Source organism: Melanostigma gelatinosum (genome assembly GCF_949748355.1).
Source record: "Melanostigma gelatinosum genome assembly, chromosome: 14".
NCBI classification, from domain to species: domain Eukaryota; kingdom Metazoa; phylum Chordata; class Actinopteri; order Perciformes; family Zoarcidae; genus Melanostigma; species Melanostigma gelatinosum.
This window is the reverse complement of record NC_136647.1, coordinates 15237900-15256397: the sequence shown is the minus strand read 5'-3', so window position 1 is coordinate 15256397 and position 18498 is coordinate 15237900. Positions and strand designations below refer to the sequence as shown.

General features: G+C 40.8%; 1 protein-coding gene across 2 annotated transcripts; it reads left to right on the top strand.

The window, feature by feature from the left end:
* Window positions 1-1948: 1948 nt before the first annotated feature.
* On the top strand, window positions 1949-16551 carry kcnip1b (Kv channel interacting protein 1 b). Of its 2 annotated transcripts, XM_079283080.1 has the most exons (9): window positions 1949-2020; window positions 2449-2742; window positions 14030-14154; window positions 14849-14918; window positions 15009-15079; window positions 15184-15291; window positions 15381-15485; window positions 15923-15985; window positions 16443-16551. In XM_079283080.1, the coding sequence occupies exons 2-9, from the start codon at window positions 2655-2657 to the stop codon at window positions 16488-16490; spliced, it is 678 nt and encodes a 225-aa protein (XP_079139206.1). In that variant the 5' UTR covers window positions 1949-2020; window positions 2449-2654; the 3' UTR covers window positions 16491-16551. The 2 variants fall into 2 exon arrangements, with proteins under 2 accessions (XP_079139206.1, XP_079139207.1); XM_079283081.1 differs by lacking the exons at window positions 1949-2020; window positions 2449-2742 and adding an exon at window positions 10827-10899.
* Window positions 16552-18498: the final 1947 nt, after the last annotated feature.

Here is an 18498-nt window from a genome sequence, read left to right as displayed (position 1 = left end):
AAAATATATCAGTTCCATTTTACTTCAAAATGAGTACTTTAAGTACAAGTTTCTGATAATATTTCTGTACTTTTAGGGAACTAAGACTTTAAACAGAGAACTTTTACTTGTAAGGAAGTATTTGATATTCATGTTTTGTTGCAGTGGTGGAAGAAGTATTTATATATTTTACTATAAGTAAAAGTAGAAATCCCGGCAAAATCCTATAGAAATACTTAAATATACTTGTTATGTGGAATGACCCATTTCAGAATAATATATTATTCAAAGATAATCATTTATGCATTCATGTGTTCATTTCATTCCTTTAATGTTGCAGCTGGTAAAGGCGGAGCTCATTTAAATTACTTTATATACTGCTGAGTAGTTTAATCAATAATAATACATCAAAGTGGTAAATAATAACAACATGTCTGTCTTTTTATGGTTGGCAGCAATATACTGCCTTCTTTTACCCCTTCACAATAAAGCATAATAAAGAGTGTCTTGGTGAACCTTTTTGACCTTTTGTTGTAACAACAGTTTATAAATTAACTGTAATTACTAATGTCCTGCACATGTGTACTCATTTTGACACTGTGGCTTGCACTGTGCTGCTATTTTTACTCTGCCACTCTGTGAGTAAAGTGCTCCACTCCTGGGATCCAAACAGGATTGTGCAAAACAACCACCTCAAGTCACGAAAGCGATTGTATGGTCGTCTTTTTGCTCTTTAAAAAATGTTGTGTGTGACTATTAGAATGGAGATACTGGAGGAGCGGGGCCTCCTGAAATACAACGGTGACTCTGAGGAGATAAATAGAATCTGTAAGCATTAAATATAGACAAGATAGAGGATGGGGTGGGGGGAATAGAAGGAGGAAGCACTGCATCATGCTCTCCTCAAGCATTTCCCCAGTTCAGAGTGAGAAACAAAAGAAAGCTCCACATTCAAACTGCAGGCTTACATAACCTGCTCCAGAGTCATTTCATGACAGACTAGACTATGTGTTCATGGGCGATTGCTTTCATCGATGTGAATGTGGCGCAGACCTTTTATTTCTGTTTCAGCATCGATAGCTTCTCAGTTCGGGTGCCAGATCACCATAGTGACCGAAATGTGCATCCGGGATTACAGATTTACTTTAATGATGATGGTGATTAATGGTATTGTTGTAGGCAGCCATTCTTGGATAGCCTCTGTTTCACAATGTATTTTTAGATCGTTTTTTTGTGGGGTTTTTAGGTTTATATTTTTTTCATTTGCTGATCTTTTTTTTTCTCGTAAACATATCCTCGTGTAGATGCACAGCAGTTCACTTGATACATATTGCGAAGGCGTTTTAAGTAAGGATTTCCACAGGTTGACACATTTTAATATGGCAAAAAGTGGCACATTTTGAACATGGTAACAGAGAGAAAAGGTTGTTGTGCAATTTTCTTCTCTTATGTGACTTTTGAGGCTAGCAGACGTAAAAATGTAAGAATGTGACACGGACTGTATCACGAATGTTTTACTATAAACTGTGATATGATGGTGTCTCACAAAAAGATATATTGCAGCATTGACGTGACATCACAATAAATTGTGGAGAAGATGATGTCATTGTTCACTTGACTACATTTCTTTGCCACCAGGATCTGCCCCATCCTGTATGATGAAGCACCAACCTCGAATCCCTTTTTTGCTGTTAACTGCATCATGGATCATCCAACTCTATAGGCTCTGGAGAAGAAGAAAAAAAGGAAGAAGAAAGAGCATTAGCCCAACTGAGAGTGAGGAAGCACAAATGCAAGACAGGAGGAGGGCGCACAGAGGAGGGAGGGGGGCGGGTACAGTGGTGGCTCTGCAGTACAGATCTGCTAAGAGCACCAAAGCAGAGCTTCTCCACAGACCACAGCCGCAGGGCTCTCACTGCAGCTCAGAGGGAAAACCTCACGCAGAAGAATACACCGGAGGAGAAAACTGCGACCTCACAAGCCCACAAGACAGAAGAAGAGGAGGAGAAGGAAAGAGTGATCAGACAAATACGGAGAGGAGGTGAGAAGAACCGGACCAGGTTCTCTGCTTCTTTTTGTTTTGTAAATTAGAAGGGAACTTCCAGGGCGCACGGCTCTTCACGCTCTACTTTTGGAGTCCATTCAATAATTTACAACTTTGCTTTAGTTTGACATACCGGTCTGGATTTTTTTCATTTCTAATCAGCATTTCTGCCATCTGGCTCTCTTGGCAAATCTAGCACTATTTCAATACCTGCCTCTAAACTTCACCCCGGTGTGCGTGTGTGTGTGTGTGTGCATGTGCTTGTGTCTGAGTGTGTGAGTATCACTTTCTGACTGACCTGAGTGAATAATTGAGTTAACAGGCAGGTGTAACTGTTGTGTTTATCGTTTTATGTTTGTGTTTGTATATTTTGAAGGTGAATTATTATTCATCTCAGTTCCTAATTATTTTTTTCTCTCCACAAGGATCCCCTTAAAGGACCCGAAGATGTCACATCGCAAAAACAACTGAGGCAGATTCTTCTTTGCAATAAGGATCCCTCCCCACGCCACAGCAAACACCTGCTGAAAGGACATTGTGGAGATACTTTTTTTGAGCTATATTGGAGGAAACCGTTTCCCCTGGTGAAGCCTCTGCCCCGTCTGCCCCTGCCTCCAAACTTACCCTCAGGATGGCCGGCTGTACCTGCCGCTGCAGACAGGGGGTACTCAAACTAATCCAGTCCCTTCAGAGATTGGTCTCAGGAACCCTCGCAAAAGGTACTGTGACTTTTTACTCTCAGTCCATCACCCCTCACGCACACTCTACGGCGTGGCCCGAATTGGCGTTATGGCAGGTGTGATCCCATCGCCAGATGGTTTCTAGTTTTCATGTGTACCTAATAAGATACACAGTGTGCTTTTGTGAGAGCACTTTTGTCGTTATAACACAATTTTACTGTCAAAAGCTACCAAGTTAAATTATTTGAAGCACCTTCACTCAACGCCTATACTGCAGCTTTCCAGTAGATTGCACCAGCATGGCACAATTTAGTTCTGTTTCATGCAGCTGCAGCAGCCATGTGGTCAAGGTCAAGATTCAACTCCCACATCAACCAAAGAGAAGTCTATTCATCAACAGCCATGTGTTCTGTCACAGTGGCCCTTGAGCCAAACTGAGCCCTGCTTTGCAAGTGGCTGTAAGACTCTCAGCTCTGAATGTCTTATTTGCCACCCTGGCCCCTAAAAAGTACGTTCCGATACAACAGAACTGCATTGTGTATTACGTTTCAAGGATTGCGAGGATTACGTTTGCTTATGACGCATCATGAATTTCAAATGAGTCTGCGGAAGTCTGCCTCGGGAGGAGGTCTGGGTGTTGGATGGGTCAAAAAACACCCAAAAAACTGTGGGTCAGGTCCCAAGATAAATATGAGGGGTCACAAGATATTTCTCTGTCACATTTATTCAGACCTATATCTCTATTGACAGATTTGTTTTTGAGTGAAATATTGGATATTTGGGTCTTTTAAAACTGCTTCAAATTAAACAGTCTGAGAAGGAATATTGAGTCTTTGTTTGAACTGCTCACAATACCACAACTTCTGTACACGCTAAGGCCATTAAGTGTAATGAGACCTTGTTTCATTTGAAGGAAAATAGGTTGGAAACCTCTTATTGAGAAGACCAGCCGATAATGATTACTGCTACAAAAATAGATATAATATGACGTATAGATAAAATGTAAGTTGATAAACATTGGCTTTCTTAGTTGTCCTATTTTGAACTTTTTTGCTATTTATGCTTTTATTTAAAAAAGATTTAATTCCCCCTAAAATTTGACCTCCCACCAGTTCATCTTTTTGCTCCATTCACTATATTATACATTCTAAAATGTGCTGACAAGCAGGTAAATGAGGCCTTTTGTTGTGGTTTGGTTTGTTAATAATGCACATTTGCTTGCAGCACACTGTCATCAAGGGTGTTACAAAGGATTTTTTCAGTTTGCCTATGGGGTACCTTTTACCTGCAGTGGATGAGGCTCCCTCCTGGATGATCTGGGTACACCTTCAAGAGCCAAATAATGAGGTCACGTATGCGTCACCCGTACACACCCCTTAGAGCAACAGTCGCAATGCACTCTCAACCTCTTGTCGTGTTCATCGTCTTTGTGTTAAAAGCCCTGGCTCTCGCTCTCCTCACGACCTCCCACCATCCTCTAGTTGAAAGTTACTCTTCACCTAAACAGCAAAAGAAAAAAAAAGAGCTGAGTCACCAAATCAGAGAGCAGCTGCAAGTCAGTCACGACTGATAAAACACACTGACCTGCTCTCACTTCCAGAAAAAACAACCAGTGCGATATACATTTGAGATTAAACAGACACACATATGAACATAAAATAGTTGCGCAGGTGCAGGCGACGCTTCTTAAACTGTCATTGTGAGCCATGATGCATATTTCATTTGTCTCCTCCAATACAAATGTAGTCTCTAGAAGCCTATTATCTTATGAGAAGCATTTCGATACGCTCTAAATCGTTGGCAACCGTATCCATTGCCAGGAATTGATTTCTTACAGTCTTGTTTTGTTTGTTTTTTCCTTTTCAAAAACCGGCAAGCTATTTGTAAAAACACAGCTTCTCACAGCATCCCAGAAATCCATCCAATGTGTACTCTGTTTTACCTTCATACTGACTAAACTGTCACATACTACACCTGGGATTTGGTTGTCCAGTCCAATGGACACTGCGAAAATCAACCTCAAAAACACCCAAAGTATATGCATATTCGTTAAACTAATCATTTGACATTAAGAAGTACTGCAATGTAAAAAAAATGTACAACTTCAATGAAACCTGCTGAAGGTGAAACTATGTGTTCTAAATTGGTGGCTTTGTCAGTTCTGTGCTATTCTAGAAATAATACAGCCTACTTATGGCCGCATGGGTTGACAATCTAGGTCATGCGATGTAGCCACAGTATCTAAAAACTGAGAGACTGTGGACTCTTCAGCCTTTTATATAACACAGAGATATGTGAACAATTCCAAACTTACTTTTACAATAATGGGCTTATCTTCAATGGCTCGGACTAATTACCAAAGTAAAGTAACAATGTGAGGGAACAAAGTCTTAATGCTCACACACTGGCACATGTGCCCTGCGTTAACCTTTACAGTATATTTTGCATTAAGGAGTGGCTTTTTGGTTTTGTTTGGGGCGATGTAAGAGCAAGAGACGGAGCTTGAAAGTGACTGTCTCGTGTCGAAAACAATATTAAATCCAGAGCACTAATTAATTAATCTCTGTGCAGGAAACATTAGATTGGGAGTGCAGCTAATTTCAGGGCGTGGAGTCAGGGTTTTTTTCTCCATAAGACCTCCTCCATTATTTGTGGATGTCGGTTATCTTGCATCCTCAAAAGATGAGCAATAGATGAAATGGAGTGTGGATTCTATTGAACATCTAATCCCCTGACATTGTGCATCTGCACATGTTTGCTGCATCTCCTCAAATCTTCTTGTGCTTTGCTGATTGTAGCAAAAGGTACGTTAGTAATGTTCAAAAACGTGCTTTTTTGTTGAAATTGTCTGTTTTTGTTTAAATACTCATTACATTCAAACAGCAATCAATACATATGATGCTTTTGCAGCAATTCATTGAATCTTGAAGTCTCCCTCAAGCTGCTAGTTTGACAGCTGTGAGTACTAAGAATAGCCACGTGTTGTTTACATTCACAGTGATAATTGTGAAGGAGTTGCTTTGGAGGGAGGCCCTGCTAGCGTGGAGCTAGTGCCGCTAGAGTGAAGCTAGTGCCGCTAGCGTGGAGCTAGTGTTGCTAACATAGAGCTAGTGCTGCTAGCATGGAGCTAGTGCCGCTAGAGTGAAGCTAGTGCCGTGAAGCTAGTGTCGCTAGCGAGCAGCCAGTGCCGCTTTTGTTTACATTTAGAGATTGTACCTTTAATTTGTCCAAAATATACACCATGAGTATATTCTCAACCAAGAGAGCTCCATATATCTCATGCCAGGTTATAAATGTAGTTTAAATTTAGTGGCCATTTGAAACAGTGGTGTGCAGTACATACAAATATATATATAATATTTGGGCAGAGATAACATAATAGACTAGTTTTTTTTTGATTGAAACCTTTTTTTTGCACAGATCCCTCAGAGGATCTTCAGAGGTCCTGCATGCTATCGTATACATGGAAGAAGGCATGAACATATGCACACACATGCATGTTCAGCGTCACACATGCATGCGTGCTAGGTCGACTGAAAAATCCCTCATCTCCAGCACACATGTATCTCCAGTAGTTGAGTTTGTTAAGCAGTTTTGCCTGCACACACCGATATAGCAAGTGACACAAAGCGTAAAACTTCCTGCTCACCTTTAAAATGCTGCACTTACTAATGCAGCAGCATGTATATTCATCTGCAGACCTTTAAACTTTGCAAGCTGGAGGGTCAGAGTTGGGGCTGGGTGGTGATATGCCTTGGGCCTTAAGCTAAAAGCACACTTATTCTTAGGTCTCCAGTGGCAAATGTATTTGAATACTGACCTTTATACTCTTGTTTCACATAGTTCTGCTGTAAAATAAAATGTATATGTTGTCATCTGTAAGACTGCAAAAAAAAAAATGAGGATTGCCGTTGAGTTATATTGTATTGAGTTTTCCAAAAAACAAAACAAAACAATGCTGCTTAACTTGTTTTGTCCATGCATGCAATGCTCCTGGTTTCATGGAGATGTGACTGTTAATGTGTCTGGTTTATAAGTGGACAGGTGTATTTGAATTGTAGATTAGAAAACAGAATAATTAGCATTAGTAGTTAAACCCAGCATACAGATTCTTGATAATGGATTAAACATTGTTTTAATAGATTGAGTAGATTTAATGAACCTAAAATTGTTATGCCTCCACATAGATAATGTCTTATAAAGCAGGCACTTTTGTCAATAACCCTATGACCAGTGTAGCTTAATCTGGCCAATCATTGCAACCTTGAGCTAAGTATTGCTATGTCACGGACTGTGCACAGTCAGCTCACTGACCGTATGACTGTCCTCTACTTGTGATGCTGTTTGAATTTTAGTTAAATGCTGAAAAGTAGTTTGGCATTTAGCATTATCCCATATTTGTTAAATGTGGCCAGAGCAGCCACTGTTCAGGTACAAAGTCTTGTTAGAATCATTCTGAGACAAAATGGTAATTATTTTACTGTCGTAAAAACGGTCTTGTGTTCACACCATATTTCCTTCGGACTCAGGTCCTATTAGTAAGAGCAGGAGTGTCGTTGAAGACAGAAACCCCTTCATCCGGCCCCATGCTGCACCTGTCTCTCGCTATTACAAGTCACATGTGTCCTCTAAGTGCATAACCTTGCAGCAAGAGTCACATCATGCCCCAATGCGGAGACCGATTCAGATCTGTGGCCCGTGTTCGACCATAGCTCTACAATGACTGTAACATAATGGTAGAATAACCCAGCATTACTCTGCATTTGTGACCCATTCTCCCCCAAAACTCCATCTCTTCCGGCTCCTCTTCTACTCTGTCATTTGTCTGTGGCTGGAGAAAGCAGTGGATTGGAGCTGACAGTGTGTCTCTGCTTTTCATTTTCTACATCACCTCACCACGCAATTTGATATAACCGTCTTCTTCTAGATTTATTTTTTACCTTGTGCCCCCACCGTGTGTTTCATTCTCCACATTAATGCTTTAAACCCTCAATCATTTTTACTATCTGATATATTTTCAATAGAATCGCCTTTTATTGGGCGAGTATTTGGTGCAGTCAACAGTATGGGGATAATTGGATGACATTTGGAGTTGTAGTAGAGTACTATAGGTATTGCATACATGCTTATATATTGTGGTTCATTTTTATATTGTTGTATTTTGTCAAGATTAATGAGAGCTTTTAATGGTGACCCAAGCTGCTGATTGTATCAGGAAATACTGTGCACTGCTGCCACCTGTTGTTCAAAGAGTAATACCACAACAAAACAAAAAAAAGGAGGGAACACAAGGAGTTGTGACTGTCCGTGTGGCTTGAGCTGACCAATTTAAGCAAACAGATACAATCACCATCATATCCTGATACCTAAAGCTATTTACGTCTATTTGTGACTCTGCTGGCTTTTCCCTTCATCAAAAACACATTTGTCATCTCTGAAAGCACGACCGGTTCTAATATGTTCTATGCAGGTGACAGAGGAACGTTGAGGTTACGTGATGGATAAGTTAAATAGCTTTTCATGACTGTTCTTCAAAATCACATGAAAGATTAATGCAGTGGGAGATTGAAAGAGTGGAGGAAATCCTGAAATAAAATAAAACAAGTCCTGCAAACGTGCATTGATTGTTATGGATGTGAATTGGTGTATTAATATACAATAGGATAAAGTGAGTAACACTTGATAAAAGATGGTTTGTGTTGTATTGATCTTTCACCTCTTCAACAGTGCCTTTACCACAGCCGTGACTGGTGAGTCCTGCCTGTTGGTGATGGTGAGCTGACTTGTGCAGATCATGAACCGCTTAAAGGATAATGAGGAGATTATGAAGTCAGGCTGCTGCAGTGCAGAGTCACCGTGCCAGATGATACGGTGCAGAAAGGAAGTTCCTGATGGCAAACATCTGTCAGGGGGATCACAGCGGTTTACTTATAGTTTTCTGAATACTTAGTTCTCCATCTGCATGTGTTTGCATATGTGTGTTGGTGCGTTCAGGCCCTTTCTATTTACGAAGTGGAGGGGAAAGATTGTTCAAACATGTGTGATATCGCTTGTGATTTTCATTTTTGCTTCACGGTCTCAAATGAGCTATGCTGATTTTTCCAGGAAGTAAAATAAATGAATATTTTATAGACAAATGCAGAGAAATTGCTACATGAAATGCATTAGTGTCACATGATCTTCAAAAGTGAAGAGGTAACTTTTTATTTTAGTGTGACAGTATTGGAACGGAGGCAAAAGGACTGTGGGACACCCAGCGTGAGAGGTGTAAATTCATCATAATTATGCATGACTTTATGTTTAATTAATAGTGCATGTTAAGTTCTTACCTCAGCTTCACCTGGGCAATCACAGGACTGCCCTCAGCAAACAGAAAACAGCACGTGCACACACACACACATGCACACACAACTTAATTTGACTGTCATGGACCTGCATGCTTAGTTACTGTATGTGCTGTCCTCTGCTTTTCAAACAGCCTGGAAAAGCACATAGAAGTGATGGGGCAAGTTTCTGAGGCTTACATAACTTTGAGGGAATGCATGTTAGATTTATGAAAGACTACAGAGTTTAGGCTTTTTTAAAGTCATGATGTAATACATCGTAAATCTGCCACCGTACTCCTTTCACATGGATTTTTGCATTTTTTACAGCTCTAACAAAGGAGATGGAACCCTATTTTCAAGAAAAAAAGAAAGCTCAAACGTCATTGTAAAAATGGCAGTCCATGCATTTTTTTAACCGAGAGAGGTTTCCTGAAGCACGCACACACACACACACACACACACACACACACACACACACACACACACACACACACACACACACACACACACACACACACGCACACACACACACATATCTCTGTTTTGCAGCCTGTGGAATATTTAAAAAGATGTTCATATTTTCTGTGCTTCACTCTGTGCCCTTCCCATACATGGACCACACATATACCAACGCTAATGCTTTTTAAATGCCTTGTCTTTAGAATAAAAATATTAGTCGAGCTGGGAACCACCTATATATGTCATATAATGTATCAAATCCTAAAACGGTCTAAATTAATATCCTGTCTGAGATTATTTTTACTAGCTGCTTATACCACAGTGAATTATGTTGTTTAAGTAGCCTCAGCACTTACAATATAATAAGCGTTTACTTCTGCTCCCAAGAAGCCTGTTAGATTTTTAATGCTCAGCACTTGTAGGGAAATAAACATAACTCACTCCCACTGTTTTCCTTCCCCCAATGCACACAGTCTCATTTTCTGGAGCTGCGCCATGAATATTAATTGGCAACCATTAAACACTCTAATGTTCTTGTTTGTACCGCAGTAAAGAAAATCACTAACTATCTGTTGCCTAAGAGAGAGAGAGAGAGAGAGAGAGAGGGGGTGGGGGGGAGGTTACAGTTGTGAATTAACACACTAACAGAAACACAAGTGGGCAGTCCCAGCTAACACATATCTACATGCTTAATGTGGTACGAGCAAGGCGCCAGGAAGCAGAGCACTAATTCAGTGTATTTCTGTGTGTGCATGTATGTGTGTGTGTGTGTGTTGGGAAAATAAAGTAATGACTAAGAAGATACATAAAAATTTCCCCCTGGGGATAAATAAAGTACATATCTATATATCTATCTGTCTAGCTAAGATGAGAATACTGTAGATCAAATCTAAAGTGCAACGCCTGTGAAGAACAGGGATCTGTCACCTTGAAATGCATGTCCTTCACCTGCTACCATTGACTTGTCAGTAGAGTTACAACTGATTACTGCATCGGTTGCCAGCCCACAGCACGAGGGCACGAGGACGCAGGGAGCTAGAAATAGGGGGAAAGGCTGACAGATGAGTAGAATCAGGCACAGAACGGAGGGAGTGGCGCAGGGAGGCAGGAGCAGCTTGAGTGTTTGTGTGTTTGGCAAGAGGAATCAGAAATCCACAAGAATCGGCTCAGAGAAGAGACTCGTCCCTCAGTTACAGATCTGAAAACCAGTGAGAGGAACCAACAGGGGCAAATCCCCTCTGAGATACAGAGCTTTGGAGGCAAATCAGAACGACAGGCTGACAAGATCTCGAAAGAAATAGAGGACTATTCCTCTCTGTGTTGTTGGACCAGGCCGGTCTACACGGTGACACCATGGGTGCAGTGGTGGGCACTTTGACCATGCAAACCAAGCAGAGGAGACCATCCAGAGGTACGTCAACATTAGTCTGAAAGACAAAGATGGAGAGAAGGCAAAAGAGCAACAGAAAGCTATAGAGTAAACAGAGAGTGAGCAGAGCGGAAAAACACGCAGAAAGGAAGCCTTCGGATTATAATTTAGACCGATTGTAATTCACAATGTGTTCCATGTTATTTTCTACGTGTTGCACACTCGTACCTTTAACATAAACAATGACATGTACGTGGTTGCCATATTTCTGTTGAGTGACGATGAATTATCGAAGAGGGAGGTCAGTAAACAGCAAAAAAATAGACCAGCTAATGCATTTAACCAGATGTCACCACATGACTATACATGTAAAATACATGAACTAATAGAATTGGTGCGGGGCATTTGTTTTAATGTGCAAAAATATGGAAAAACAGAAAATAGGAATTAAAAATTGTTTTTTTAATGAAATGTTTGAAATATTCACTCATGGAAGTGGCAGCGGAATTGTGAGGGATAAAGCGACAATAGGTGAGCGGCATAACCCCGTGGTCATGACGGCGAGATTACAGCACGCCATGAAGAATAGGATGTCCGTGGTAAAAACAACTAGGGAGCAGAATCACTGCCACTGACTCTGCGACTGTACGTGTGTTCGGGGCGGACGGCCGTGGAACGTGTGGGTGAGTGAAAGAGAGAGGGTTCAGGCGAGAACGTGTGAGTTAACAGGCAGCTCGCATGTCATACATCTCCCTGGCCTTATGCTTGAGATCCTCGTTGTCATGGAGACTGGGTTGTAGGGGTGTAAGAGGAGAACGATGCTCAGCCAGGATGAATGAGGAATGTATGGCAGCGTGAAACCAGAGACAGAATAGATGAACCAGCCAACGAAGTGCTTACTCTCTGCCAGTAGACGTACAGCAGCCCACAGCCCACTGTGCAGCGCAATATGGAATGTGGTGAGACAAGATAATACTCTATTGATCCCCAGGAGGGAAAATAAGTATCTCAGTAGCACAAGAAACAGGTATAGGTCAAAGCAGTATACAAATAGAAATAAGTCCAGAGTCAGAGAGCTCAGTATATACATCACGATATTGCAGACCACAGAGCATGCAGTACACGTGCTGAGTGCAAAAGTAGCTCCAATGTTTTTCAAAAACACAAGACAGTAATATGCCTGTCTAATTCTTGGCTGGCTGCAGTAACTTCCTGGAGTTTTCGTCACCGTGTGGTTGCGAGGCAACAAGCAAGGACTCCAGGAAGTTGCTGGATTAAACAAACAAGATAAAGAAAACCTCTTAAGCAGTGAGTTTTAGAGGCGCTGGTAGGTGGATTGTTTTACCTATCGACCGAGCCAGACTTTTTCCAGTGTTTATGCTGAGCTTTATATTTACTGCACAGACGTGAGAAGAAAGCAAACAAGGGTGGTGTGTTTCTTTATCGAGTGGGGAAACGTGACATGCTTTCTGCACATTTGTCTTTTTCCTTTATGTCTTCCGAAACATATTGTGTGATCCTATTTTGCCATATGGTCAATCTCTCTCTCTCTCTCTCTCTCCCTTTTTCTTCACACTCTCCCACCACAATCAACACCTCTGCCTGTTTCCTTCTCTCACCCTCATTTCTTGTCATCTGTTTCTGATCACACTGTCGCCCCGGCAGAAAGAAACACACGCGCACAAGTGCAGCAGAGCAACACCTTTGTTGTTTTGTTGCCGTGGGATGAGAGGCTTTTACTCACAGGCAAGATAAATGCACAAAGTGTTTTTCACACTATTTTGAATCAATTGATCCTTTGTAGGCACCACCCCACTGTTCATGTTCGTCTTTTCCTGCTATCCCCATGACAACAAGAGCCAGCGAGATCGCAACAGGAGCCGAGAGGAAGATGGAGAAAAGATTGAGAGGAAGCAACAACATAACCACATGCTGCATGTTCAGCTGATGACTGACAGTAAACAGTCCACACCAGTTCAGCATTCACAAAAACCTTGAGGATAAAGGGCTCAAATGGGGCCGATCTATTTAAAGGAGCTGCTTCATAACCTACATATATCTGTGTGCCTTGTTCGAGCTCAATAAACACACTGATAGTTGAAATGTTTTTGCAAAGATTGAAACTGAAATCTAATAACAAACAGGATCAAAATAAAAACACATGCAGCTAATTAGACATGCAGTTGAATCATCTTGGGAATTGCTTAAAAAGCAGATGACCAACAGGGTATTTGATATCAAATTTGAATTAAGATCGCCTATGGCAGGGGGGGATGCATGACACCAGATACAGTTTCAGCGTTGAGGATTAATCTCGACACTGCTGCCGGGTGGGTTGAAATGAATGAGTCATCGCCGCCATCCAAAAAGCATCCTGTATTCATCTAACTCTCCTTTTCTAAAGGCTGAGCCAACTGATGCTGCAGCGACAAGGCTTGTTTGTGGATGCATACGTGTGAGCGAGCCGTCAGTTTGGTCAGATCTCATTGTGGGATTTGTCAAGATTTTATGAATGGGCCTTTAATAAGTAAACAATTCAAACGAGGATATGGAATTTAATATCACTTGGTCTCCATGCAGGCGAAACATATTGCTTACATCACAGGGACCAGTTGGGATATAAAAGTAACCAATTCCAGAGAGCACCATGTGTAAACATGCTGCCAGTGAATGCAATAAAGACTTCCAGAGAGAACTTCATGTGGATGTTTGCTCATGTTTGAGAAGTCGTTGGTGTGTGGATTGGGTCCAGTCGTAGTGACAAACACTTGCCCACAGCAGAACCACAACTCTTCACATCATTAACCTCCATCCATCTCCGCAGCACTTGATACTGAGCACCATTAATAACATTCCTCAAGTCCGAAGGGGAAATCTATTCGTCAAGTACATGTAGTACTTCTCAAATCCACTCTCCCTTTTTACCTCGGTGTGATCTTGATGAACTTGCTTCCCGTGTTGGGCGCTCTTCTCTGCAAATGTTTGATGTCTTTCTTTCCGACTCTCGAGTGTCGCTGGCTGCGCTGTCTCCTTCCTGTGTATTACAGTTTTTCGCATTTCTAAAAACTGGGGGGAGCATTATGTTGAACAGGGATTGTAAGTCGTGTGACATGATTCTGAGTAATTAACACATTTCTTTCTATCTTTTGCTTTTTTTTGTTTTTTCCTGTAGACAATATAGACGATGAGCTGGAGATGACGACGGTGTGTCACAGGCCAGAGGGTCTTGACCAATTGGAAGCCCAAACTAACTTCAGCAAACAGGAGCTGCAGATCCTCTATCGTGGATTCAAGAATGTAACCACATGCTTTCTGATTTTATTATTAAATTAGATACATATTACAGACACTTAAAACAGTAAAGATAATAAAATATAGATTTTTCGTTTACCCCTAATGGTATCTAAGCAGTGCGGTTAGTTAAATGCTAAAGTTTAGCAGGTATAGGGTCATGTTTACCATCTTAGTTTAGTGTATTAGCATGCTAACATTTGCTAGTTAGCACAAAACACAAAGAACAGCTGAGGCTGAGTGAATGTTGAGTTTTTGCTGGAATTTGGTCATAAACTAATGTATTGGACAAATTAAACTGTTGACCTGCTGGTGGTGATGGATGAAACAAATAATCCATCCAGTAATGGTGGACAGACGGATTGACATTGATGCACAGAGCAATAAGCTAATGCTAGCATCGCCAAAATGTCAGCAGCCGTCTTACTTTCCAGAGAACTATTTCCTTTCTGCTGTAGATTAAAGAAAACATTAACTGTAGGCCTCCTGAAAAAAGTCTTGTCAGTTGTATTATGAAACCCAGGTGGTAACCCAAGGGTCTGAAAAATGAAGCCAATGCGGAAATGGCTTAAACTTGCAATATTTTTAATTGCCGGCAGGGAGCAAACAGAAGTCCTAGAAGTCTATGAGAAAACGACTCTACTTCTCACTCGTCATTGAGTCGAGTATTCTAATCATAATTGATATTTTCCTTCCACAGGAATGTCCAAGTGGTGTTGTAAACGAGGAGACATTTAAACACATTTACGCACAGTTCTTCCCTCATGGAGGTAATGTGCAACGCTTTTGAATCTCTTAATTTGCTCGGTGAAACTTTTTGAGAACCGGAGACCTTACACGTTTATTGTTTTGTGTTGCAGATGCAAGCATGTACGCACATTATCTTTTCAATGCATTTGACACTGCGAACAATGGCTCCATTAAGTTTAAGGTCAGTCATCCGGCTTGGTGCATTGCATCTTGTGTTAAATATGACGCATTTGTTTACCTCCATGTCAGAATCTTAAGTTTTTACTTCTGTCCCCTCGCCGTCAGGACTTTGTAATGGGTTTGTCAATACTGCTGCGAGGGACACTGCGAGAAAAGCTTGAGTGGACGTTTCTCCTTTATGACATTAACAGAGATGGCTACATAAACAGAGAGGTGGGACCGTGCTGCACTATGTGAAGTGTTTTTGTGTGTCATCTTAAAAGTCTATGTCGCATCACAATGTGAATCTTCTCTTTTCTCAGGAAATGACTGAGATTGTGAGGGCCATTTATGACATGATGGGCAAGTACACCTACCCCGCACTAAAAGGGGACGTCCCGCAGCAGCATGTGGACGCCTTTTTCCAGGTTAATTTCTAAAATATAAGATTAAAAGTCTAAAGTCAATATTTTTGTTAACAGTGACAGGTGATTTCAAACCCCTTGTCTGTGCTTTGAGGAAAAACAATGTGACTCTTAATATCTGTAAATGTAATGGCTCAAATTCCTCTCTCCTGTTTTATGGAGACACTTTACATATACCGGTACTTGTACTCCAAGTTTTTGATGAAGCCTATAAAGTTTTATACCATTAGCAATCCCAGTCCCTGCCACCCATAAAGCAACTTTGCAGTCAGTATTATTAAAAAGATTCTTCATATGGTGCTCTATAGCGTGAACAGTTTCTACAGTTTCTGTACGCAAAGTTCGTTGCAACAGGAGCTTCACAATAAATAAATTTCCGTAACATAATTATCAAATATTTGCTTCTATTTCATTCTGATTCACATTATATTTTTCAACAGAAAATGGATAAAAACAAAGATGGAGTGGTGACTTTAGAGGAGTTCATTATTGCCTGCCAGGAGGTATGTATTGCCCTTAATCTGAGTTGCTTCTTTTTATATGTAATAACAATAAAATATGTGTATGAAGTGTAGATTTAATAAATAAAGTGCATGAATGTACCTACAGTTACTTAGAGATGTTCCTTTCTCTATGTAGATTCACTACATGTTCAGAATAGTACTCATTAATACATGAATGTGCATTGTTTCATTATTTTGACATGTCTAAATGAGGCCATACACATGCAGAGAACTGGACTTAAACATTACAAAGAATATAGAATCATCCAAACATCAGCATGGAAACACCTAAAAACTGATGTCTCCTTTAATGTGCAAAGAACGATGATGTTATATCTGGATGCTGCTTTCTTCATGAGGCCTATACGGCCTATACATTACTATATACAGGGGTTTTCAGTTCAATGCTGGTTAATTGCATCATTCTGCCCTGATTACATTTGTTCTCTCTTCGCAGGACGAGACCATGATGAGATCCATGCAGCTGTTTGAGAACGTGATTTAGGACAAGAGGAGACGATGGAGGCAAAGACACGGAAGAAATGAGAGGGCTTGGTGTGAGTGAGTGTGTGTGGATGCATGCATGTGCAATACATCCAGTCTCTCCTCCTCTCCCCATCCAGCTGTGGTCGTGGATACAGTCAGATTCCCCCACAATGACAATGAAAGAAGGGACTGGGCTGGGATGCTTTCAGCCTTTTCTGCAGAGTGACTGATGACCAGAGTGACTGATGTGACAGACTTGGACGTAAAAGACATCGCTCTCAGTCCTGTCTTGAAGATTGGCCTGTTAAAGATTAAGATGCTCCTACATTTGCAAGGCTGCTCCCGACCAGCTAAGAGCTATTTTTTCAACCAGCAGAAGTCTTTTTTTTTTTTACTTCTCACCAAAAGACATTCCTTTTTCTTGCAAAATTCAATTGCATGCTTTTGCAAGAGGTTTTGATTGTTCTCCAAACATTTGTCAGGTGAGTTATGGGAATCTGGCCATATAAGGACTTTTGTATTTATCTCAAGCATCACTGTTGCAGTGACCCCTTTACTTTTGTGTTGACCCGGCTGTCGCTTGCCTGCTAAGTCTGTCTGATGCATTGGGAAACGATACATTTCAAGAATCTGATTTGGTGCGTGAGTGTGCCCGTCTATCTGTTTATGTTGGAACGTTACGATTTTAGTGAAACGAAAGAGGAAATCCAATCATTCTTTTAGTCTACATTCTTTTCACCTGCTGCTTTGCTTCTTGTGGTCCAATTGATGTTGTCAAAAATGTAAAACAAAATATCGTGAAAAATGCGCATACATTTTGGATTTCGTGATGAAGTGCCCGCAAAAACGAGAGGATGAATAATAATCTGGAAGAGCCTTGTGATCCTCAAACCAATATCTTTATTTGAACAGGTGATCAAGGTTTTAACTCTGAGATGGCGACAATGATGACGGTAAAATATAAAGTTATTTATCTTCCTCATAGTAGCTATGTAATTATGTACTTGAAATGATATACCTCTGAGCGAGCGTGGTCAAATTCCTTGTATATGTATACCTACTTGGCCAATAAATCTGATTGTGAGAAACAGTCAGAAGGTGGGCCATGTTGATGAAATACTGCCGTGAGGATGTTTCTGATAATCTTGCAGGAAAATAACACTGAATGTCAGCTATTGAATATGATATTTGATGACACCCAGGACAGCTCCATCTGTATCAGTCAGCATTTGTCACTGACTCCTCCCTCCAAACCAAATCTGTGATGTAACACTGACAGGTACAGACAAAAGAGGGGGACTCCTGCGGTTGGCCGCAGATGTTTTTTTCTGTGAGGCAGGGTGTGTTTGAAAGCACCCCATATAATAGAAAACTCACTATAATATACCAGTAGTGGTTCATGCACTAAAATATTCATCACCGTTCCTTTTGCTGTTAGTGGAGCAGCTCTTTGCTAAAGGTTACACCAGTGTGACATCACATGCCTCTGGCCTCTGCTATCTTGGTTTGGAACAGTAATTGAATCTCACAAACAGAACATTAATTCGAAGCCATAAGAATAAAAAAAATGTAAATTCTTAAATTGAGTGGTGTTTTACTTTGGATGTGTTCTTTCTCAGGTCTGTGTGTGCGTGTGTGTGTGTGTGTGTGTGTGTGTGTGTGACACCGCATCTATTGTGAGAGTGTGGAGGTTAGAAGTATGAGGGAACTGGGTCCTGTTTAGTTTCGGAAGGCCATGACGTTTTACACGACATCACGGCACACAAGCCCCGCACATAGATCTATCTATCTATCTGTCTGTCTATCTATCTATCTATCTATCTGTCTGTCTGTCTGTCTGTCTGTCTGTCTGTCTGTCTGTCTATCTATCTATCTATCTATCTATCTATCTATCTATCTATCTATCTATCTATCTATCTATCTATCTATCTATCTATCTATCTATCTATCTATCTATCTATCTATCTAGCTATCTAGCTATCTAGCTATCTATCTATTTGTATATATACACCTATATATACATATTG